Below are 25,518 nucleotides of genomic sequence, written 5' to 3'. Positions count from 1 at the left end.
TCAGTCAAACAGTTTTGCTAAGCCACTGGCCTGACTGCCATAAAGGGAGAGGGACACTAGAAAGCTTTACAACTATCCAGTCACAACCAGGCTTCTGAGATGATAACAGTGAAAGGGAAAGAAAAGCATATTGGGAGAAAATAACTGGCGACTGGATCAGAGATGATAAACGTAGGTCTGGCTAGGGGACAGAATTAAGGGAAAATAAGGCCAGCATGCAAGGTGAAACTGATTCTAGCCAATGCCTTCAAGTTCATACCATTTTCTTCCGCAGATCATACTTCCGGTCACGTGGCTTCCAAACACAACAAAGCACTCCCCTGCTCTTCTTCTCCTCTTCACGGGGTTATGCAGGTTGGACCAGGGCTCGTCACTGTTTGGTTGATTACTCTTTACTCAGACCCAAACCCAGAATCTAGTATGGAAGGGCTCCTGATTATTACTCTAGGGACTGCCGAATCTTTCATGGACTAGCAATGTCTGCTATGGCTGCCAGTGCGGCTGTAGGAAGGTAAATCTCACACTGATATTCAAGGCAGGACGTCTGCAGGAGCACAGACTGGGTAAAAGGTTTGAGTAGGTAGCAAAAGATGATCTTTGGCTCTAGGAACATCATATTTGATATGAAAATAAAACACCCAGGTGAATTTACACAGAACTTTGAAAACATAAAAACAAGGACTCCATTCCGACCAAACATTGAGCATGCAAGTCTCAGGATAAGAAAACAGCAAAGGCCTTAGTTCTTCATGCAAACAGTAAATGAGTGGGGAGAGGGAGGGTCAGTTTATTTATTTCACTGTGCATGTACATCACAAGGTCACATACCCTAACCTACAAAAGCCAATTGGTCAGGATAACGTCGCAACTTTATTCTGTCACAAATCGTTTTGCCTAATCTAATTAAAAGTTGGTGTGCTTTAAAAATGTGGCGCCACTCACATACACACAGAATCGAAATACAAAATCAGATTTTCTGACACCCGATTGACAGTGCGCCTCACCTAGGCCCTCATGTGGTGGTTTTGGGGAATGACAGGCTGACCCGGTGTGCTAACTGTGTAAGCCTATGCAAGTTACCTGGAATCTCTCTGCTTTTCCTCATCTGTAAAGTGGAAATAGTGATAACACGCTCGCTCCCGTTGGTACTGCTGACAGCATTTATTTTGAAATCAATGTAAGGCTCTTAGTTCAGGTCCTTGTTTATGGTAGTCTCCACATAGTGATATAATAACATTTCTGTTCAACACAGTGCATGTGTCAGTAAAAATATAGATCTTTCAAGAGTAAGAAATATGAACTTGACTTTTTAATCCTTGGGGCTTGTCATAAAAAGCCTTTTTTAAAGTACTGTACAAATGAAACTACAGATGCTAGTCACCCCGTGACTTAGCGATTGTTTTACACTCACGAAACTCAATTAAAGGACTTTGGGACTTCAGATAAACTGACAGAACTCTATATTGCCTCTCTGTGTTTTCAAAGGCAGACTCTGCAGTGTGCCCCTTAAATCAAGGTCAAGTCTGTCTTATTATTGAGTTGTATTTTGTCTTGAACAGCTGCAGAACTTTAAGGATGTCCACATTCTCCAACATCATGCCCAGAGTCATATGCGATATCAGTGAGCCAAGCCTGTTTATGCAAACAGTAACAGACTAACACCAGACAGAAGGGGTTATTTTTTAAAACCTCTTTTATTTCCTATCAAAAAACAAACAAAAAATATTGATAATTTTACTGGGATCCAGCCTAGGAGCCCACGTCTGCTAGGCAAGCACTAACCACTGAGCTATATCCCAGCCCTCTTCTTACTTTTTGTGTAAGAGGAGGTGCTTTCCAGGATTTGGACTCTGTAGCCCAATCTGGCTTTGAAATTTTGAGCCTCCCTTTTTAAACCTCCTCCCAACTAGCTGAGTCACCATGCTGTGCTACAATTAAGGAGATTTTTTATTTTTAAGGTGAATTGACAAAGAACAATTTCCCTTCTTGACCGGTTCTGACTCCTGCTGTCATCAATATAACCAGATGGTGGCGCTGTGGTTCCATATGTTGAATTTTTAGCTTTAAATTGTTTTCAACAAATGTTTTTTAAATACTAGTCTTCTTGGGGGGTGGATTTAAATCTGTTCCATTTTACCATTAATAACAGATAAACTGTGTGTTCAAGTCTTTTAGGGTACTTGGATGTTTACTCCTTTACAATCGTCTATTTAAAACAAAGCGTAAAGCCTTTACAAGTCCCCAAAAGGTGGGTTACAGGGTCAGTTCAAAGCCACAAGTGCTTGCCTTTGGTTGGCCGTACTAGCACTCTCTTTTACACTGTTGGTGATATCGAGCCACTGTCTCCTTTTAATCTGACATTCCCAAAATAATGATGGTGTCAGGCATTTTTGAAATGGGCAGTTTTTTCTCTGCTCCATTTTGTTTGCAATATTCCCTTTATACCTGGCCAGCCCAAAACAAAACTCAGGGTGCATGATCCTGGTATTGTAGGTGAGGAATTAGGAAGGTGCCTCTCAGAGTGTCCCCCGAGACTTGAGTTTTCAAGTCTGAGGGCAATGGACTGCACCAGGAATGTGTTTGAAGAAGGCACGGAGACAGCTTGCCCAGAAAGGAAAAACTCTCAGGATAGGAGTGAGCTAGAGAACTGAGGAAGAAGCCCCAAAAGTAAAGAACCGCAAAGCTCTTGACACATAGCACAGGTCTCTTCCACATTTTGTGTAGCTTGGGCTTTGCTTGAACGTGTGCAGTTTGTTGTATGAAGTTCAGGTGGCCAAGGGCTTCCAGTCTTTTTGAGTCAACTGGCTGCCGCTGCTGCTGCTGCTGCTGTTGTTGTTGTTGTTGTTGTTGCTATTTCAAGATAGCATCTCACTATGTAGCCTGGCTTTCCTGGAACTCACTATGTAGAAGAGGTTGGCCCCGGTCTCAAGAGATCTGCATGCTACTGCCTCCTAAGTCCTGGAATTAAAGGCGTGTGTCACCACACCCGATGTCAAGTGACTTCTTTATATGTTAATCTTGATGTTGCTTTTTTCAGTATCTTTTCTCCTGCCACACTTTAAAAATGCCTTTAAAAATATCAGCACAGCCAGGGCTGGAGTTATAATCCCAGCATTTGGGAGGTGAAGGCCAGAGTTCTGAGGGCAGATTTGGCTACACAGGGAATATGGAGCCTGCCAAATTCATATAGCATCTAAGACCCTGTCTCAAACCCTACACTCCCCAAATCAGGAGGTCCTGAATCAACACACCTAGTAGAACATCATGACCAAGCAATTAAATTCTGAATTTAATATTATTAAAGGCAAAGAATAGGGAAAATGAAAGTGTGTTCTACATTACGGCCTGAGCATCGGCTTGCTTTGCTAGGTACAAAAGTCATTGTGAATTTGAAAGAAGCCATTCCTAGCCCCTTGACATTGTTCCTCCGTGTTCTATGGACATCCTGAATCAATACACCCGTTAGAACATCATGAGATTGATATGATGAAACACCATGACCAAAAAGCAAGTTGGGGGAGAAAAGGGTTTATTTGGCTTACATCTCACATTGCTGTTCATTATGGAAGGAAGTCAGGACAGGAATTCAAACAGGGCAGGATCCTGGAGGCAGAAGATGATGCAGAAGCAATAGAAGGCGCACCGCTTGCTTCTGGCTTGCTTCCGGCTTGCTTCCCATGGCTTGCACAGTCTGCTTTCTTATAGAACCCAGGACCACCAGCCCCGGGATGGCACCACCATGCACATTGTGTCAAGTTGGCATGCAAAACCAGCCAGTACACACGGTAAATGAATAAACACCACGTGGCTCTACTAGACTTAAACAGGGAACACAGACCTTTTCTTTTTTAAAAAAGATTTATTTATTTATTCTGTTTAAGTACACTGTAGCTGTCTTCAGACACACCAGAAGAGGGCATCAGATCTCCTTACAGATGGTTGCGAGCCACTGTGTGGTTGCTGGGATTTGAACTCAGGACCTCTGGAAGAGCAGTCAGAGCCATCTCTCCAGAACACAGACCTTTTAAAGCTGCTGTTCCTGAAGAACTCCTGATTCATCTTTTCCTAATTCCACCTCATTAAACAACTTCAATTCCTCCTACACAAGATCAAGAGGGAGTTGATCTTGGATATGAGATAGTTGTTCACTTGGCTCTCTGGGAATTCCATTTGATGACTCTCAGCCCCCTGTCTCTTTCAATTTTTTTTCCAATCACAATATTGAGATGTTCTTTAATGCAGTGACTTGAGTGTTCCCTTCCCAGATCCCACTTAACGCCTTTCCCAAGAGACATCAACAGGAGAAAGCTGAGTCTCAAGATTTTAGTATCTCCTGAGCCATAAAAAGGAGAAAGGGAAATATTGTTTGCTGTGTGGCTATTTTTGGGGACCAGGTCTCCCTTTATATTATAGCACTTCCCATCAGACGTCATCAAAAAAGAAAGATGTGGATAAAGAGGAAATGTCAAAAGGTTCTTTGCCACTTAAGTAGTTGTAATTCTGAACTAATGTGGGATTCTATTTAGAAATAAAATACTTCGTTATTTCTTCCTTAGAAAGCAAAATAAAATACGACGTAGCTAACATCAGACTTCCTTTAGGGAAGCTGTGGACACGAAAGCAACAATTTATTTCCCTCCTAAGTGTCTGTGCAAACTACAAACTCTCACTCACAGCCGAGCTAGCCAGGGTGTCCCTACTCTGCAGCATAAATGATAGGTCGCTTTGAGATGGCGGGGGCAGTCTGCAGAGTTTTATTTCCAGGGAGACAGGGCAGGATTTGCTGCTATGCAGACTGAATAATGTTGGAAGCCAACATCATGTCACATTTTGTGTGCACTTTCCAAAGATTAATCCAAGCGTTACAAATGGGACACAGACTGCCATTGTCCCGGGGACACTTTAATAACCCACACCTACAATATTCAACCTGTTGTTTGCACAGGGACAACTTTGGGACACAAAAACCCACCAGAACGACTCAGGGAAGGAGGCGCGGAGAGGCAGAGCCCCAGGCGCCAGCATCTCCCGTCTCATCCTTCATGGCAAATGAGTCTGTTCAGAGTTCATTTATGCCTGAAGGTGGGGGTCGCCGCCGCCGCCTGCTTTCTTCAAAGCTTCTCTAGAAGCAGCACTTGAATGTGCAGCTCGCAGAGCCGCTTTCTCTGTTGCTTGTGAGGCACTCTGGCATGGTATTCCGACTGCAGGTGATTTGGGCTTCGTGATGCATAAAGCAGCACACGTGAAGTAGCCTCGGTCCCCTCAGAGTAAATCGTGCCATCTCTTTGATTGCATTCCCCATCCCCTCCCCCCCTTAGAGTGCTAGCATCTGTTGTTCTATGACACTCTTCACGAATGGGAGAAAACCACAGGATAAGAGGACCGAACGCCAGATGAGAGGAACTCCTGGTTGCTCAGTCTCTAATCCATCATCTTCAAGGCCTTGCATAGAGCGCTCAAGATCACACCCTTACTTACCTTCACCAACCACTGATGGCCTGTCAGGTCAGAAGGCAACCAGCCCTCACGCTGCGTCTCAGGCAGTAGTAAGCTGTCTTTCACAGAACTGTTTGAAGGATCACGGTAGTAATTATTTAATTTTAGAAATATGTAATGGTGTTGTAAATATAACTTGTTTCTTTTCATAAAACATCACTGTCACCATAGATAATGGCTAGGCCATAAAGGTCAGGAACATCCAAAACCTGTACCAAAATAAATAAATAAACAAATAAATAACCATGAAAAATCACAATAAGAAAAAAAAGGACTTACAGAGCACCTTCTGCAATTTTTATGCTTCTTTAATTTAACATATATTGTGACTATTTGTATATGATGCTTACAAAAAGCATATTAAATATAAATATAAATAATAACTATAAATAAAAATTACTTTCACTTATTTAAGTGTGTGTGTGTGTGTGTGTGTGTGTGTGTGTGTGTGTGTGTGTGTGTGTGTGTGTGTGTGTGGTGTGTGTGTGGTGTGTGTGTGTGTGTGTGTGTGTGTGTGTGTGTGTGTGTGTGTGTGTGTGTGTGTGTGTGTGTGTGTGTGTGTGTGTGTGTGTGTGTGTGTGTGTGTGTGTGTGTGTGTGTGGTATGTGTGTGTGTGTGTGGTGTGTGTGTGTGTGTGTGTGTGTGTGTGTGTGTGTGTGTGTGTGTGTGTGTGTGTGTGTGTGTGTGTGTGGTGTGGTGTGTGTGTGTGTGTGTGTGTGTGTGTGTGTGTGGTGTGTGTGTGTGTGTGTGTGTGTGTGTGTGGTGTGTGTGTGTGTGTGTGTGTGTGTGTGTGTGTGTGTGTGTGTGTGTGTGTGTGTGTGTGGGGTGTGTGACTGATATGTAGATGTTTCAGAAGTTCATTCTCTCCTTCCACCATGTATGTCTGGGACTTGAACTCAGCTTCCCAGGCTAGGTGGCAAGCACATTTACCCATAGAGCTATTTTGCTGCTCCTTAAATTGCACTTTAATGAAAAATTCCCAATATGTAAAAAGTTACAAGAGACAGAAGACATGACAGTGCACATTTTGCTAAAGGACCCTTACCTGCAGTTTAAAGTTAAGCTTGGTACTGACTTAAATCAGATCACTATATTCATCCAGATACAATACCCAGTGTTCATTTTAGTGCTCAGTAAATTTAAAAAAGCCATTACATTAGGTTGCCTAGATTATGCTTCATCGCCATAGTACGTTTATCACCGCTCATTATCAGGTGATTATAGGCTGATTATTTTATAAATAGAGTTAACTGTGGCATGCAAGTGATGTGATTGCCTCAGGAATAAGACACGATGCCCTCTGTTAAGAGTTGCAGAGTGGGTCAAACTTCTGCTGGTATCAGGAAGACCTGAGAGAGTAAACTGAAGGACCTATGTGGGTCCTCTGCTCAACGCCTCTCAGAGCACAAATTCAGTTAGCTGCATTTTGTTCTGGAGCCCAGAATTGACCTCCAAGGTCACATGGCTATTGGAATGCAGTTGCTTACAGTGGTTTGACAGGCATCTGTCTGTCTGCTTTCCTGCAGTTCCTCCCTAAGTAGCCATTTTCATGGGAGGGACCTCCCAGGCTTCTGAAGGGGCCAAGGTCCTCCCAGGAGCTGCCAATCAGGTCAGGCCCACTCATCTACTCTGTTTGACTGACTGCACTAAGATGTCTCATTCTTATTTGTGAACTTTTATCTATTCAGTGTGTGTGTGTGTGTGTGTGTGTGTGTGTGTGTGTGTGTGTGTGTTTAGAAGATACATATTAGCTATGTCTAGAATTCTGTCCTGTACATGGGAGAGCTGGAGAAATGCAGAAATGCTGGAGAGAAACTGGGAGTATTTGGAAGAAAAAAAATGGGAAATATTTTCCTTAAAAAATAAAACGAAATGGTGGGAGAAGTTATTGGTTTGGGCAGGTTGCACTTGGTAAAAAGGGACAAAGAGAAGGGCACAGATTTCCAGAGGAATAATCTGGGGATGCCAGGACTTCCAACGGATCCTGCTTCACTAAATAATCAGAAGCAGCAAACCCATTAGAACTGAAAGCAACACCATCTTGTCCTAGGGCAGTGAGTAGTTTCCTGAGATGCTAGTGTGTAAAAATGCAGCATGGCAGCATGTTGGCATAAATTCAGTAAGTCAGTCAGTGTGAGAAAAGAAAGCAACCTGTAGTCATCACTAAGAGTGAGTTCCACAATCGTTAGTCATAAGGAAATGCAAATCAAAACAACCCTGAGATTTCACCTCACACCAGTGAGAATGGCTAAGATCAAAAACTCAGGTGACAGCAAATGCTGGCGAGGATGTGGAGAAAGGGAACACTCCTCCATTGTTGGTGGGGTTGCAGACTGCTACAACCATTCTGGAAATCAGTCTGGAGGTTCCTCAGAAAATTGGACATTGAACTGCCTGAGGATCCAGCTATACCTCTCCTGGGCATATACCCAAAAGATGCCCCAACATATAAAAAAGACACGTGCTCCACTATGTTCATCGCAGCCTTATTTATAATAGCCAGAAGCTGGAAAGAACCCAGATGCCCTTCAACAGAGGAATGGATACAGAAAATGTGGTACATCTACACAATGGAATATTACTCAGCTATCAAAACAATGACTTTGTGGAAATTCAGGCAAATGGTTGGAACTGGAAACTATCATCCTGAGTGAGCTAACCCAATCACAGAAAGACATACATGGTATGTACTCATTGATAAGTAGCTATTAGCCCAAATGCTTGAATTACCCTAGATGCCTAGAACATATGAAACTCAAGACGGATGATCAAAATGTGAATGCAGATCGTTCCTGAGAGACACAGCCAGAATACAGCAAATACAGAGGCGTATGCCAGCAGGAAAGCACTGAACTGAGAACAGGACCCCTGTTGAAGGAATCAGAGAAAGAACTGGAAGAGCTTGAAGGAGCTCGAGACCCCATATGTACAGCAATGCCAACCAACCAGAGCTTCCAGGGACTAAGCCACTACCCAAAGACTATACATGGACTGACCCTGGACTCTGACCTCGTAGGTTGCAATGAATATCCTAGTAAGAGCACCAGTGGAAGGGGAAGCCCTGGGTCCTGCTAAGACTGAACCCCTAGTGAACTAGACTGTTGGGGAGAGGGCAGCAATGGGGGGAGGGTTGGGAGGGGAACACCCATAAGGAAGGGGGAGGGGGAGGGGATGTTTGCCCGAAACCGGAAAGGGAATAACACTAAATGTATATAAGAAATACTCAAGTTAATAATAATAATAAAAAAAAAAAGTTTCAAAAAAAAAAAAAAAAAAAGAGTGAGTTCCACATACACATCTCAATATACAATGGAGTATCAAGAATAGCATAATTTGAAACATGTTTTCCCACTGTGTGCTAGTGTTCCCACTGTGTACTATCACCACAGTCCGCCTTCAGGAACCCTCACCCTAGCATAATTTCTCTGTTAAATTACCAACAACGTGTGTAGCTGTTTCTTTAACACATGTTTCAAACCTTTTCTACAGCTTGGAGATTTCAGTCTCTTGTTCAAGTGTCACCTCCTAGACCAGTGACTCTCAACACAACCTGTGGGTAAAATGACTCTTTCACAAAGGTCACCATCAGAAATCACAGATATTTCTATTACAATTAATAACAATAACAAAATTACAATAGTAATGAAAATAATTTTATGGTTGGGGGTCACCACAACATGTGGAACTGTATTAAAGGGACGCAGCATTCTGGGAGGTTGAGAACCACTGTCCTAGAGCAAGACTGAAGACCTGCGTTCATTTGCAGAGTCAGTATGGGTTGCATGTTATTAATGTGGAAGTCTGCTAGACTAGCAACAACAACTTCCCCCTTTTGCATCCCAAGAGCAGGAAATAGCCAGAAAGACAAACAGGAGCATTACAGACAGCGGCTGCCTCATTGGGAAATGGAAGGTCAAACTATGTAACCTGTCCCTGAAAAGTGGGTGACCTTGAGCACACACACAGTGTTAAAGATTCGTCCTAAATCTCTCGCCTGTTAGCAGATTTCCATATTACTAGCTCTAATAACACTGGCCTCACAATAGTGTTGTGGCTCTGAAGATGGTTAAAATGTTACCATAAATAGCACATTGCAATGTGGTGCATTGGTCCAATTCAGTCAACTTTATGCTGATCATTCCAGTCATTGATGCCCCAAGACTGTTTTCTTCATAAAAGAATGATTTGGAACTATTGGTCCCTGGAGTCCTAAAAAGGAGGTCATGACCTCAAATAGCCCACTGTCTTCGTCTTTAAAAAAGTCTCTTGGTTATGCTCAGTCAGATTTACTGGAGTGCAGAGGATGGGAATTAAAAAACAAAGAATAGAAAATATATTGCATAAGTAGTTTTAAAGAATAAACAGATGCAAAGCTTTGGAAGATAGTAATAACTAAAATGGCAAATAAATAAATTATTGTATAATTCTAACTCCTAAAATCTACAAGTTCAGTGATAAAAACTCAATCAGCTAAAGCAAAGAGATGCAGGCTGACAGGAGCTGGATATAGATCTCTCCTGAGAGACACAGCCAGATTAGAGCAAACACAGAGGCGAATGCCAGCAGCAAACCACTGAACTGAGAACAGGAACCCCGTTGAAGGAATCAGAGAAAGGACTGAAGAGCTTGAAGGCTCGAGACCCCATATGAACAACAATGCCAAGCAAACCAGAGCTTCCAGGACAAGCCACTACCAAAGACTATACATGGACTGACCCTGGACTCTGACCTCATAGGTAGCAATGAATATCCTAGTAAGAGCACCAGTGGATGGGAAAGCCCTGGGTCCTGCTAAGACTGAACCCCCAGTGAACGTGATTGTTGGGGGTAGGGTGGTAATGGAGGAAGGATGGGGAGGGAAACACCCACATAGAAGGGGAGGGGGAGAGGTTGGGGGGATGTTGTCCTGGAAACCGGGAAAGGGAATAACATTTGAAAAGTAATCATCTGTATTAGCTAGCTGGATGTCTTATCTCAAATGTATTCTCTGACTTGTTTTGCAATTAAATGTTTAATATGAAATATGAAATTCTGGAATCTTATTCCCAATCCAATTAGTATTGTTTTAAGAGAGAAAATATTGGAATACTTTCAGAGCTGTCTTTCTTTCCCAAGCAATTTCTGTTATGTAGCTATAGCCATAATACTTTGCTGTTATGAGATAAGTTATCACAGTGTAGTTCTTGATGGTCTGGAACTCTCTGTGCAAACCAGGCTGGCTTTGAACTCACAGAAAGCAAAAGCAGACTTCTGCTCTCCAAGTGCGGGCATAAAGGCGTGTGCCACCATACACTGCTAAGCTGTAGTAATTTTTAGTGGAACAACAAGGAAATTTAATTTTAGATCTTGGTAAAGTAAAATGAAATACTTCTAGACCTGGAGTCATCAATCCATTTCGAAAGCCTAACTATCTCTGGTTTGTGTTAAAATATAGACCAGGTGTTGTTCTGATATTTGCCAACTCATAATGAAATCTTGTAGGATACTGACAGCATCCCTGCAGGAAAGAGGAACACAGGAAACATCAACTCAGAGCAGGCTGAGTTTCTAGTACAATCCACCTTAGATCAGCATGGTGTAGAAAGCAACAATCCTCTCTGGCCCAGGACACCCTGAAACTGCTTTTATTCAAATGTATAACCCAGAATGGGAGATATGAGCTGACACGGTAAGCCATTGCCACCACACTAAAGAACACCACAGTGTCTGACGTGCACCTATGTGTCTGACCAAATTTAAGGTCGAACACTTCTGAAACGTCTAACTTCAGAAATGTTGTATGACCTTGAGGAAAGAAGTGGGATGAATTCATGACACATCGAGACATTGCTTCATTAGCAAGCCTACACTTCTGTAGCTCCAGTGTTCCCGTGGTGTCTGTGTTATTAATGATATGGGTTTTGTTTAAGCAAAATGACCCCTATAGAATTTTTCAGGTGACAATGAGTTTCAGGAACCCACTACTGTCGGAGGTTGTTTGTGCGCTGTAGAGAATGTTCACCCTAGGATCAATCCACTCCTGGTAACTCAGCCTCACACTGAAGGCAACTGTCAAAAAGGGGGTGTGGAGTCATTGCCAATTTATTACAAGAATTATTCCCTATTTTTCTAAAAATCCATATTCTGCCTATATTTGAAAATTTGGATCATCTTTTTCTATAAATAGACAGACAGATAGTTGGATACATGGAGATAGATAGTTCAAATATATACATATATACCAATGTTCAGAAAGTATGACAATCATCTGTTCGGTTTATTTACCACCTAAGCATGAAATAAGTTGAGAATACAAAATTAATACAGCATTGCACTAAAATGATTTCTCTAGAAGTTTGCAGCAATGCCATGAGCCACAGACATTACCACAGACACTTACCATTAGTGTATGGCGGGCTTAAAAAACCCAATCCCAAGCAGTTGAAAGTAAATGTTTGCGGGTAAGTTTGTATCTTCTCACTGACCAATGTTTCAGCAATATCAGCTTCTTCAGGAATGTCCACAGTGTGTTTACATGAGAAGAACTCAGTGTGGAGACAAAATCTAGCAGTTTCCATGGTACACAGTGGTTTTCCAAGTCCCTTGAGTCAGAAAATTACCAAATTTCATCAAGCTTGCTTTTCTAATTATTTTCTTGTTTATTTTTAATAAAAGGTTTCCTTTAAATACCTGGGAAAAGTTAAAGTTAATTATTATTTAAGTTTTTATTTTAGCTTTGATGTTTTAGGCTGGATACATTTTTGTGTGTATAAACTTGAATTGCACTATTTCCCCTTATTTTCTGCTTTGTTTTGTTCTTTTGATTTTTCAGTTCCAAGTTCTAATTCAGTGACATAGTCCTGAAAGATTTGTCACATAAAATATATGTGAGTAAACACAGACGTTTTAAGTAGAATGTAACGTGTTTATTAAACGTTTTTAACTTCTGCAGTAGAAGTGCTACTTGTGGATGTGAAATAATTAACGACTCCTCCTGTCTCATCTCTGTCTGAATGAGTGAGGTAGACAGTGTGCCTAACAGTAACCTCGCAGTACTCACGCCTCGTCCCTCTCACCTTTGTGCACAGCACATAAAGAGTTAAAGCACCGCACTCTCTTACATGATTTGTGATGGAAAATAACAAAGAGAAGTAGCTGACCAGGACCCCACACAGATTGGCACTACAGTTCTCACACTATTGACACTGCAGCGGCAGTAAAACAGAACTAGATTCATTCATAATTACATGAGAAATCCAGACCGAAGTAATGACTGTCTAATCCATACAGACACATCTCATGTTAGTTTCCTTCCATGGGGTCGATCAGGTCAAACGCTTAACAAATCTGTGCTTTACACTGTGTGAAGTTCTTATCCCTTTAAAATCACCGCTGTGGAATACGCTGAACATTGCTTCTTTTGCGAAAGTGGAAAGGTTCTGTTTTGGGCTGCAGGGCTAGCTATTGTACAGTAGCCTCTCAGACCTGCGAGCCGATGTTTCCGATTCCTGGGAAGTACTCTGTGCTGAAGGGCGTGCCCTGCAGCACATCAAAAGAACCAAGTTCTACAAAAGAAAAAAGAAATTCAAGTAGGCTTGAACTGAACGTACAAAGACAGGGAGAAAGAGCTGAGAAAGGGGCCAGGCAGAGTGTTGAATACGAAATGAGTTCAAGCAACCCCAGGGGCTCATCACTTACATTTATCTTATTCTGAGAGAGGGGCAGCAAAACCAGTCCTGACATAAACCACCTACTGCCATTGACTTTTGATGTGTTGTGTGTGTGTGTGTGTGTGTGTGTGTGTGTGTGTGTGTGTGTGTGTGTGTGTGTGAGAGAGAGAGAGAGAGAGAGAGAGAGAGAGAGAGAGAGAGAGACTGAACAACAACAAAACATTTCATGAGTGATCACTCTTATCTCACAAGCGTTAAGAACCTTGGCGGTGTAAACTCTGCAGTGAACCCCAGTGTTCCCATCTACATACTGTAACTGTGCACTGCTTTAACATCTTTACGACAGTGTCTAAACCTCACTAAACCTCACTCCTGTGCTTCCCAAACGTGTGGAACTTTCAGCTTCTGCTTGCAGTGTTTTATGCATGCTTATCATATTTCAGGGCAAATTGCTTCTCTGCAAAAAGTTCTATTTTATAGGATAAATTCAAAACACGAGTGTTTATCTACAGCAGATGTTCTAAAAAGTAAAGAGGCAGGGGCAACGCTTCTTTATGCTAGTTTCATTTTTGGAAGGAATGCCCCCCCCAAATTCTGACAGGTTAGACACTTTAAAATCCTATCAGGACGATAAGTCTCTTCTGAACATATCACTCTCCCACTAGGAGGGTCCTGAAGGCCTAAACACATTTTCCAGAGGCAGAAAGCAAAGGGCCAAGCCTGACTTTGTTGCAATTCTGCAATGAAATGGATGCCTTTGAAATTGTGCTTTAGAGGTAAGTCAGTCAATAGTGAGTTGAGAGAGACGAACTTGCAAAGAGGAGCCATGAACGAACCACACTTAGAACTTTGATTCTATTGTCTTTGCCAACCACGGTTGTTATAATTAGTATGTCGCTGTGTCCAAAGAAGTATCCGGGAAGGTATAATCTGAAACACCAATGAACAGTTGTGAAAGAGTGTATGTGATATGTGTAACAGTCTTTTTAAAACATTGTTTAATTTTTAGATTTTTTTGTTTTGTTTTATGTAAGCTATTTATTCCTAAAATTTTTAAGTTTAAATTTACGTTTTAAATTATCTATTGAAATAATTAATTTCAGAGAGTTTCTAGTCCACAGTCCATTACATGCAAATCTGATACTGTAAAATCCTACCATTTCTCTAACATTTTCAAAACACTAAGATAAAGAGAAGCCAAAGAGATAAAGGAAACCTGGCGCTGTGAGGACCCCATGCTCACAGTCAGAGCCGACTGTCTCCTCCTTTAAAACTGGTCCTTACCAAACACATCCTGTAAAAATTCACTGTATACTATTATGTGGTTACAATTGTTTTATACACTTTTTTCTGATTAGCATTTATATACCACAAAGTAGAAAACAGTATTGAAATAAAAAATTGAAAAAAAAATTAACAGTGGAAAAAGCAAATAGAAGACTTTACCAAAGGACAAACACAAAGACATTAGAAGTCCAGTCTATGGGTTGCCCATATTACTTCTGGCTGTACATCTTTGCTGAGATGGGGTAAAGAAGAAAAGCAGATGCCAGCCTTTGTGTGACCCCCAAATCACAGATGCATACGGATCTCCTTCGAGGTGTTAGGAACACTGAGCTACCCTGCTCTATCAGTGAGTCTGCTGAGCAGTGCTGTGCTCTTTGCGAGTAGAGACACACCCTCCTGCATCCGGGCCTAGGTGTGCGTGTGCTTGTAGTGAAAACGTCCATCCTCCTACAGTGCTCTGTCTTCACAGAGGCAGGGTGTCCTCCACCTGGCTAGTACAGCTATGTGTTAAGTGATGTAATCATTAGTCCATTTGGAAAGTTAATCATTTCCTAAGTTAAACTTCAAGATACTGGAGTGATAATGCTCATCTTCCCAAAAGTCATAAAAACACCAATATCTTCAAAAAAAATCTCATCTCATAATGTTTCTATCTCTCAAAAGTTTTGACCTATGTGTTAGCTGGGGCTAATATTAAAGCCTCTGAAGGCAGATAGGACTGCTTCCCACCCTGACTGCTACTCCATAGTGGTGTTGACTTGGGGTAAATTGATGAGTCACTAACATTTTGTTACCACTGAGTTGAGGGTGATAATCAACACCATGTCCTAGACTGTGGTGAATGAACAAGATTAAATACTAAGCCACGTTCTGAGTGTGGCCATGAATGAACACTTCATAAACAGTAGCTATTTTCATCAAAGCCATTTTCAGCCCATGCTTCTTCAGCCATGTTCAAATACCAACTTCCTTAGCATTTATATTTTTTGTCCTTCTGTCTTAGGACCTTGTGTTTGGTTCTAGGACCTCATTGCTTCAAGATGTGATTGCTTGAACAGCATCAAAAGATCCCTGGTTATCTTTACTTTTACCACAGACTATATATTACAGTCATTTTGACCTCTTCATACGTAGAATGTCCAAATTTCTGTCGCTTCCATTAAAAATCTTTGGTGATAGGTGAGAGAGATGTTTCAGCAGTTAAGATTAAGAATGCATACACAACTTTATGACTTGCAAGTTTTTTCATTAATATTTACATGGTCAACAAACACTTGCCAAGATCTAGGACGCACCAGATGTTATAGGGACAAACATATTAGTTTCCAAGAATATACAAGTAAATAAAATACTATCTCTACCACTATCAATCAAACAGCAAACATCATGATAACTCACTGGGTAAGATTAGTAGATGCACAGGACAAATGAGAACTCTCCTGTAATACTCTGATCTTCTGTATAAAGGTCTCAAGATATGTGAGATATAATATATTAGTGATGTATTTGCCATTTTACAATATACCAACTTCTGGTTTCTAGGACAGTAAGGGCCCAACAGGTTTTGTGTACAAGTCCGTAATTAAGAGATGCACTCAACCTTTCAGAACTTTAACAAACCCATAAAGTACATCCTACAACCTCCTTGACTTTCTCTTCTGTTATTCCAATATTTTATCTTTCCCTCTGCAATAATTGTATCTATCAATGTGAACTATTTATCCGAATATCTAGAAGAAATCATCAAATGCTGAATTAAACATCTTAATGTTAAATATTATGTTATGTATGATGGACCTAGTGTCCTAACTAGGTCAGAACCCTATAGAAGGCAACATTTATGTCATGTGCACATTCTCCATTTTCCAAAGTTTCAGCTTACTTTTAGCCAATGTATAAATAAACAACTGATATCTTATTAGCTTATTTATTTTTATAGTGAAAAATGAATTAAAAATAAAACAAGCATTTCCCATTAGTTGCTGCTCCAGAATTTGCAAACTGTGTTCAGTGCAACACTGGACTATGAGTTGTCCAAAAATAATACGAAAGACTTTCTCCAAATCTGGGGGACAAGCTCAGAGGTAAGGATCGGGCCTAGTATACATGAGGCCAGAGTTCTACTTCAGAAAAACGGAAGAAAAGAATAGTTTCATGTCACACAACAGTAAAACAAGATTACTTAGGAAAAGTAGTCCCTAAACCTGCTTAATAACAAAATCCAGCATCTCTTTGTTTTATTTGGATTTTTCCAAAACCATAGCTTTTAAAGGGCACACTCACCAGCTTTCTGGTTAACGCGGATGTATTCCAGGACTTTAGGGCTGACTTCCACACTGATCTCAATCAAATAATTTACACTGCTTAATTAACTGGCTACTTAACTCAGTTAACTGGTAAGTGCTGCCTTTCCACTAACACAGTTAAAACCACTTCCTCTTTTCTAAATTGTGTGTGAGGAGTAAGGGTGTTGCAAACCATGGAATCTGAATACATGCTCGCCCAACAAAGATACAGACATCAGGAATAGCTGACCCAGCCTGAGACTGATTTATAAGATTTATGATTTGTGCCCATGTCCATGATGTTGAAGGGCTGGAATGTAAGACATGTGTCTTGGGCTTCAAGAAAGAGAAAACTTACTAAATCACGCTTATGAATAAGTAAGTTAAAAACAGAACAAAATTCAATTATTTACAACTGTGGTAAGATTTGTATATTTATTTTCAATAATTAATGCTGTCATAGTTTGATTTCTATTTCTATGATAAATACCATGACCAAAATCTTTTAGAGAAGAAAGGGTTTATTTCATCTTACAGCTTACAGTCCATTCAGAAGAGACATCAGGGCAGGAACTCAAGGCAGGAACCTGGGTGCAGGAACTAAAGCAGGTACCACAGAGGAACACTGTGTCTTGCTCCCCATGGCTTACTCAGCTTACTTTCTTACATAACCGATGACCACCCGCCTAGGGGTGGCACCATCCACAATAGAATGGTCTCTCACACATGTCATTAGTCAAGAAAATGTCCCACAGACCAAGCTAATGGAGGCATTTTCTTTCCAGGTGATTGCTTGTGTCAAGTTAAGAAAAAAAACTAATCAGCATGTTCTCTAAAGCTTGCATAGAGTTTAAAACCCATGACTCTGGCCCATTACGAAATTCAAAATCTGAGGAATCAGGCACCAGGATTTCATGTGTAGCTGGGCATCAGGACTTACTGTTAAAGCATACTATTCACTTTCCATGCAAACGCAGTACCCTTTTATTTTCTGGTGATGATACCCCAAACCTTATGTTACCCCAGAGCTATGCTAGTCCTAACTTAGCCAAACTCCAATGTTCTCCCTGAAACAGGTTCTACAGAACCAGAAGCTGATATGCTTTGCTTCCTGGTGCCTTCCCCAGGTCCAAGAAAGTCATGAAGCCATAACTGAGAAGTCTCAAACATCTGCCATCTCCCTCCTCTTTGTTCTCGGTGAACATTCTTAGCAGAGACAATGTCTGGCAAACTGTGAGAAAGAGGTTCAAAGCTGTCCCAGGCCCCGCCTTAGCTGTGACGTGATGCTCTGCTTTGTCTCCTCACAGGCTCCAGTCCTGCCAAACGAAGCTGCAGTGTCTGAAAGAAGCAATGCTTGGCCACTAAGGCCGTGTCTGAAGCTTGGCGGTAATAACTGGAAAAACCAGGCGTCCAGCCATGGCCTACACCACTCTACACAGCTAGGAAGGCCTCTTGATGACCCCTAATCTCTACCAGCCCTGGACCTGCTGAGCCCTTTTCCCACTTCTTGATTTCAGGACTCATTTGCTCCTGAGTACCACGCACTGGTGAGCTGATCCACTGTCTCCTGAATTTAAAGCCCTTCTTCCATTCAAGAATCTGTCTTCACCAGGCTGTAACAACCTGTTGCACTTGCCCCACTGAAGAGCAGCAAATGGCTGCTGCTTTCTGCTACAGGCTCCGAATCCTGCCTGGGCCAGCCTATTAGCCTGGGAACGATGGTCCCTATTCATCGTGGACTGTTTGTGCACTGTTTGCCCATGTGTCCTGGTCAAGTGCACTCACACTGAGGTGCAAGTGTGACTCACAGTAGTGTTATCCCAGCTTCCTCCGTGCAAGATTCACCTGGGTCCTCAGACTGCTGATGGATGGGATACAGGGAGATGTGAAGAACCAAGGAGAACGTGCCTTGGCAAACTTAACCAGAGAAAAGTAGAGCCCTCTTCCAGCCCTCACTGAATCAGTTGTGACTGTGATTAATCATATTTTGACATAAATTTTTCTCCATATTACTAAAATAATGACATGTTCATAATTACCACAGGTCTAATTTTCTCCATGCTAAAAAACATTGCCTTTATTCAGAGACCAAAATATATACACTTTACGTGGATTCTTGACTAATGGAGAGCCTCTAACTCAAATCCATAAAAAGTAGATCTTTCATTGTAAACAAGGGTCACTTGGATGCTGTTTGTCACCTTAAGGTTATAGTGCCTGTGTGTATCACCCTTCCACCAAGACAACTGAGGTTTCCAAGGTCTATTCCATGAGAATAATCTCTTACCAATGAAACTCTGAAGCAGTTTGTGAAGCAAACAAAGTCCTTGTGAATTCAGCCTTCATAAGGACCTGGCTCTGCACTGAATTCTGGGAATACAATGAGTAAGTCATGTTCTTGCCCCCAGAAGTTTACATTCCAGTGGGGAGGTCAGATAAATCAATCTAGTGAGTCTATCTCAGTGAGTTGATAGCCATGAGAATTGCATTTCTGCTTCTTGACCCCAGGGAGCCCAGTATGACTCCTAGAGGATCTTCTAATATACAAAGTTGAAGTGATCCCTCAAAGCCCCTACAGGTAGTGACCCAATAGGCTCTAGTCGCTGAAACATCGGTTCTAAGCCACCTGACTTGCAAACAAATTACAAGTCTTGTCACAGAGTACCTTTCCCACTCTGCAACCAAGTCGGAAACATTCCTGCAGTAGCTTACAGGTGAAAATCAGACTGTGAAGTCAGAAGACATGTTATCCTATTTGGGTCCTGCTAATTGCTGTGACTGAGGGAAAATCACGTACACTCTGTGGTCTTTGGTGTCTGTCTTTGAAAATAAAAAATAAAATAAAATTGTTATCTGCTGTTCCTACCTCACAGGGTTGTTGTGAGTGCTGAAACTGTATGTAAAAGCACCTTGCTAGCTGTCAACTTTTCATCACCGTGGGTTCTTGATCCTTACTGTCAAATACAATACCAGCATTTGTCACAGGACATTCTCTTACCCAGCCTTCACCTTGCACAGAGATAAGGTTCAAGGTCATTCCTTCCTGGATATCTGGTTTCAACACAGAAATGCCAATGCTTTCCAGAAAGTCAGAGGTAAAGTAAAGGCGCAAAGCCAGGACCCCTGTGTCAGGCAGACACTCCATCATTAACACACAGATACACATGGACCTGTCAGCCTCCTTCAGGAAAGGTTATCCCTAGGGCTCATAGCAGAGAACTTGTCTTTAGTTCCAGAAAACCAGGCATGCTGTGGGAGTTCATGGTGTCATCTTGACTGCGCAAGGAACCACCAACCTCTCCAGTGGAGCACAGGCCTCCCAAAATAAAATAAGGGATTATTCACTAACCTAGATAAATAAAATGCAGGTGTCCATGATTGCCTGAACTATTACAAATTAACTAAAGGGAACGTCCTAGGTATTAATTAAAGCAAGAACGTGGTGACATGTTTCTTCTTTTATCATCTATGCCTCCCAGCAACTTAGCTTTCTGCATTGTGATTTTACTTGTCTACTCCATCTCTGTCCAATGTACTGATGATAAAAGTTGCTTTGCTTACATGTCTCAGAGATATCACTTACACACGCATAGACACACACACACACACACACACACATACACACAGGCACAAGTACAATCACAAACACAAGCACAGGCACAAGGGCAAACACACACACAGAGCCACAATCCCATGTGCATGCACACATACATGCACATGTACACACACATAGTCACAGGGTCACTTGGATAAGGTTGTAGTGCCTGTGTATATCACCCACACAGTCACATGTGTACACAGAGGCAAAGACACAGGTACACACATCACATCACGTAATAAAGCTGTGGAACGGGGAGAAATGCTAACTATTTTCTTGTCTATCTTTGTGGCTGAGCCTGAATGAACTTGATTCCTGATGACGTAATATGGACTCTGAACAGCTGATCTAATCTGAGTTCAGTAGCAATGAATGTGTCCTCATCTACCCCAGGACAAACCTGACTATTTCAGTCTTATGCAGAAGTTCAAGTAGAAATCGCAATCTGGTGAAGCCACTGAGACCCAACCATTACACTTCAAAGCATTCCTCTCAAAATCCATGAGCCTGACATCCAAGCTGATAGAACTGCTACCCAAAGGAATACAACCCTCTAACAGAAAACTTTCCATTGGAATCTTTCCTCAAGATTCAAGAACAAGGAAGGGAAGTAAAGGGTTTAAAATTATTCATGTTAATCTTAGTGTTTTTTAAATAAGGCATAGAAAATAATCAACCATCTCCTCCTTGCTGTGTGAGATTAGCTAACCAAATACACTGAAAAGTTCTTAAGATGCTGATACTGCAGCTTCAGTACCTAAAGCAAGCTGAAAATTTAAAACAATGTCTTCTATTATAGTTCATAATCACCACTTGCTTTGGGAAGAAAGCCAGGCAGACTCAAAGCAGCAACCACCCAAGGTCAGAGGCATCGGGCCAAAGGACCAGCAAAGAGCAGACCCAAGCCAGGAGGGAAAGCTGTCACTGAACTGGCGGCCCAGGCTTATGAAACAAGACATTCTACAGGTCAGGGCCAGCTGAGGAAGGGCAGCAGAGCCAAGCGGGAAGGCAAATTAAGATGTTGGAACAGGTATCAGAGTGGTGAAGACTAGGTAGAAGACGGATCATCCACTCCACATAACATTACATCACAGTAGCCTTTCTTGTGACGTCCAGACTTATGTCATAGTTCGTTCCTTTCTGAGAAATAAAACTCTCATTATTACTGATGTTGCTTAACATAGGCAATCCAGAATAGAAAACCCTTCCTTACCACAGACCTAGATATACATTTTTGTGTTTTTGTTTTTTGGATATTTTACATCCTGGCCGATGTAATTTTCTTTTTTAATTTTTAATTTGTTCATAAATCTTTAATGTTATTTTATCAATAAAATTTTGTCAATAAACACTTCTCTGGTTGAACTCCAATTCCTTTATTAAGTTATGAAAACTCAGCATGTTTGAGCTATTTTGATTGATCATTTGTCTGCACATGCCTTCCCCAGGTTATGGGAGGGAGAAGATGTTCTAACATAGCCAACATGCAAGTGAGGTGGAAGCAATTATAGTAAAAGACAGGAAGAATCAGCACAGGAAATTTCCAAGGCGGCTAACAGTGAGCATTTGCGTCAAATCTCAATCCGCAAATTGTAACTCCCTTCTAAAACTCAGAAGTGATCACCCCTCCGTCTGTCCCAACAGGAGGAAGAAATCACCTGGTGAGAGGCAGACATATGGGAGGAAAAAAATAATGAAGGCGGCATTTTGCAGGAAGGAGTAGCCAAGCAGAGCCCGTAGCTGGCAAGAGTGCTATGCTTTTCAGGGAACTGTTAGAAGTTCCAGCAGCAGATGGACTGCAGCCAACAGACACAATGGCAAAAAGGAGCAGGAAATTTCTGCAACTCGTGTCTGAATTCCGTACACTTTCAAGCTAAGCGCTCACTCCTTTTGGTAAAATGTTTTGTGGTTCTAAATGATTGCTTGTTGATTGTTCTAAAGGATCCTGGTAAGGCTTGAGTCAGTGTAATTGGATTGCAGACATTGGGTGAAGAATCAAGAAATATAATCTACAGAGCAACCTCGGGGGCACAGTCAGAGCCTCCATAGTGTAAAACCTGGAAGTCACCAGAGGAGCTGAAATTGTTCTGTGGCCTGTCCAGTGTGCAGAGAACCACCTTTGCATTGACGGCTTAGTGAATGGCAACTGCTTTATAACCTTGGTGTGGGCTCAGTCTTCCTGCTCAAACACTCTCACATTCTTATGAAGTCCAGAGTGAATGGAGACAGTTTAATTGAGCGGAGTACCTGTAAATAAAAGAATTAGAAAAATTCTAACTGCTAATCATAAACAACATCCTCAAAAAACCAAGCCCAAATACTCAGCCACTCTTCGCTAAGTACAATTTATTTCAGAGTCAATATCCATGTAAAAGTGATTGGTAAAAATTATTCCAAATAAACATACTTTCATTCCCCTTTCGGTCATCTCTAGTGTAAACATAATACTGACTTTTTTATAAACAATCTTTTTCTCCATAAATAAAAATACTTTTTATACTGAAGGTTGGCAGATTTCTTTTTCTTCGTCTTTTTTTTAAAACTAGATCAAACTTTAGCAGTGAGTAAAATTTTCTTTGAAAGAACTAAAATAAGATCCTGACTATATTTGTTTCCATTTATGCCAAGTTCCAACTGAATTACAGATACAAATGGACAAAACAGTGAATGATGCCATAGCAGCCACACTCTGGTCTTAGAAAAGGACCTTAAACTCCAAGCCGACAAGTATGTGTTTACTAGCTGTGACAAACACCTGAGAAAGGAAAAAGCCTATGACAAAGAAGCTGGACCCAATCTGGAAGATTTATGGGAAGAAGTAGGGGTTCAGCTAAAGCACAGTGAGGAGGGATGGGGGACAGGGTGGGGGCATAGAGAAGGTTCAGACATGGAGTCAGCTAGGCTCACCTAAGAACTGAAGTGAATGAACCTCTGAGAGCTAGCCCAGGCCTCTGAGAGCTGGTCAGGGGCCCAGGTGACTGGAGGCTTGAACATAAAATTAAATGGCAGGAAGTGTGTAGTAGAAGTGGGTGGGAAATAATCCACACCCAGAGAGGAAACTGCCAGGGGAGACGAGGCAGAAATCATCTTACTTATCTGTGGTCCCTTGCATGCTACCCTCTTAGATTTATAATCCATTGGTGTGAGTTAATCTTGATTGGGAACCTAACTGGGATTTGGGGTCTCTAGGAGAGAATCTTCTGGATGTTCTTTAGGGCCTTTCCAGGGAGGTTTAATTGAAGAAGGAAGTCCACCCTGAACATAGGCAGTATGACCCCCAGGTGCTCGGGTCCTGGACTGAGTGAAAAGAGAATTAGATGAAAAAGACATCCTTCTATTTGTGTCCTGGTTGCCAGGAGTAACCAGCTGCCTTGTGTGCCTTCTGCCCTGCTTTTCCCACCATGATGAACTGAATCGTTGCAAACTGTAAAACAAAAGAAACCTTTTCTCTCTTAAGTTGCTTCTTGTCAGGTATTTGATCCTGATGATGAGAAAAGCAATGAGCTGGGGTTTTTTTCTGTTTTGTATTGGTTTTTCTTCTTATTGCTCCCAATATACCTGTATTGAAAGAATCCGTGGATTCAATGTATACAACAGGCAATGGAACCAACACTGTACATCTCTCCTAGAAGCAGGAGGACCAGGAGCTCAATGTTATCATTGGCTGCAAACGCGTATAAAGCACTTGGAGACATTCATTTGCATGGTACCAAGGATTTTGTTTTTGCAATGCTGTTACAGGCACAATATATGTAAAGCTTCTAGCTGTTAAACATCCTTACAAGAATAGCAGGTAAGGAGCTAATAATGGATACTCACAGATACAGAAGCACTCACACTTGCCAATGGCCAGGTTCAACTCCAATTGGGATTTCTCCCCCATCAACTCTTTCTTTATCCCTGCCTTCCCATTCGCAACACCCCCCAGCAGCTGGACATCTGAAGTGTGGTAGAAAGGTCAGTGAACACACTCTGTTCCTACAAGTGAAAGAGAATGTTTGCACTCTCTTAACTCAGTTACACTTGCTCACTTGTTTCGATTTTGGAAAATAGTTTATGGACAATTTTATTGGTACTTCATGAATATCTGTCCTTATACTTGTATGTTTTTCTATCAAGAATTACTCTCTTTCCTATAGAATCCTTAATCTCACTTTTATACCATTAATATTATTAAACTTTTGAGACATGGTCTCATATATCCCAGGCTGGTTAGAACTCTTGATCCTTGTGTCTCTGTCTTCTGCTTCTTGGAGAGATGTACACTGTCCATTCCATTGCCTGCTGTATGGACTAATTACTTGGATGCCTGGCTAAACTTGTTTTAAATATTTTCCAAGTTTGTCACTTACTTTTAACTTTTACAGATTTTTGTGTGTTAGAATTTTTATTGTTAAAAGTAGAAGTAAATAGTGAGCTCCAGCCTGCTCACAGAGAAAGATATTATGTCACAGAAACAAAGAAACAAAAAATCTTAGGAATATTACAATCCAAACTAGGTATGTATGTAGGTAGGTAGATAGGTAGGTAGGAAGGTAGGTAGGTAGGAAGGTAGGTAAGTAGGTATGTAATTACTTTGGCTGAGAATGGATCCCATATGGGCTCATATGTTTGGATACTTAGTCCCCCATTGGTGGAACTGTTTGGGAAGGATTAGGAGGTGTGGCTTTGTCAGAGAAGATGTGTCACTGGTGGTAGGTTCTAAGGTTTTAAAAGACTGGGCAATTCCCAGTGTTCCTTCTGCCTTCTGCCTTCTGCCTTCTACTTGTGGATCAAGATGTGAGCTATTGGGCAGGATAGACAGCTCAGTCATAAAGAGTTCACACTGTTCTTAGAGAGGATCTGAGTTCAATTCCCAACACTTACATCTGGCAGCTTACAGCTGCTTGTAACTCCAGTTGCAGGGGTATCTGACATCTGTGTCCTCCAAGAGTACTCAAGTGCACAAGCCCACATAATTAAAATGTGTTTTAAATATTTAAAATAAATATAAGGGGGAAATTATTTAAGGTCTCAGCTGTTCCAGCCAACATGCCTTTATTCTATCAGTATAAACTCTAACCTTCTTAAACCACAAGCCCAATTAAATGTTTGCATGGTTGTTTGGTTGTTTGGTTGTTTGGTTGGTTGGTTGGTTGGTTGGTTGGTTTGGTTTGGTTTATAAGTTGTCTTGATCATGGTGTTTTATCACAGCCATAGGAAA

The 25,518-nt window shown here is 41.4% G+C and overlaps 1 protein-coding gene across 1 annotated transcript in view; it reads left to right on the top strand.

Annotated features, from left to right (window-relative positions):
- Grid2 (glutamate ionotropic receptor delta type subunit 2) overlaps positions 1–19,868 on the top strand; it is a 1,431,657-nt gene extending 1,411,789 nt beyond the window's left edge. The window contains exon 16 of the mRNA XM_032906395.1: positions 18,025–19,868. Coding sequence (XP_032762286.1) covers positions 18,025–18,183 — 159 coding nt within the window. The 3' untranslated portion in view covers positions 18,184–19,868. The remainder of the gene's footprint in view (positions 1–18,024) is intronic.
- The last annotated feature ends 5,650 nt before the right edge of the window (positions 19,869–25,518 follow it).

The sequence above is a fragment of the Rattus rattus genome, chromosome 6, assembly GCF_011064425.1.
Source record: "Rattus rattus isolate New Zealand chromosome 6, Rrattus_CSIRO_v1, whole genome shotgun sequence".
NCBI lineage: Eukaryota > Metazoa > Chordata > Mammalia > Rodentia > Muridae > Rattus > Rattus rattus.
This window is presented reverse-complemented; position numbering and strand designations above follow the sequence as displayed.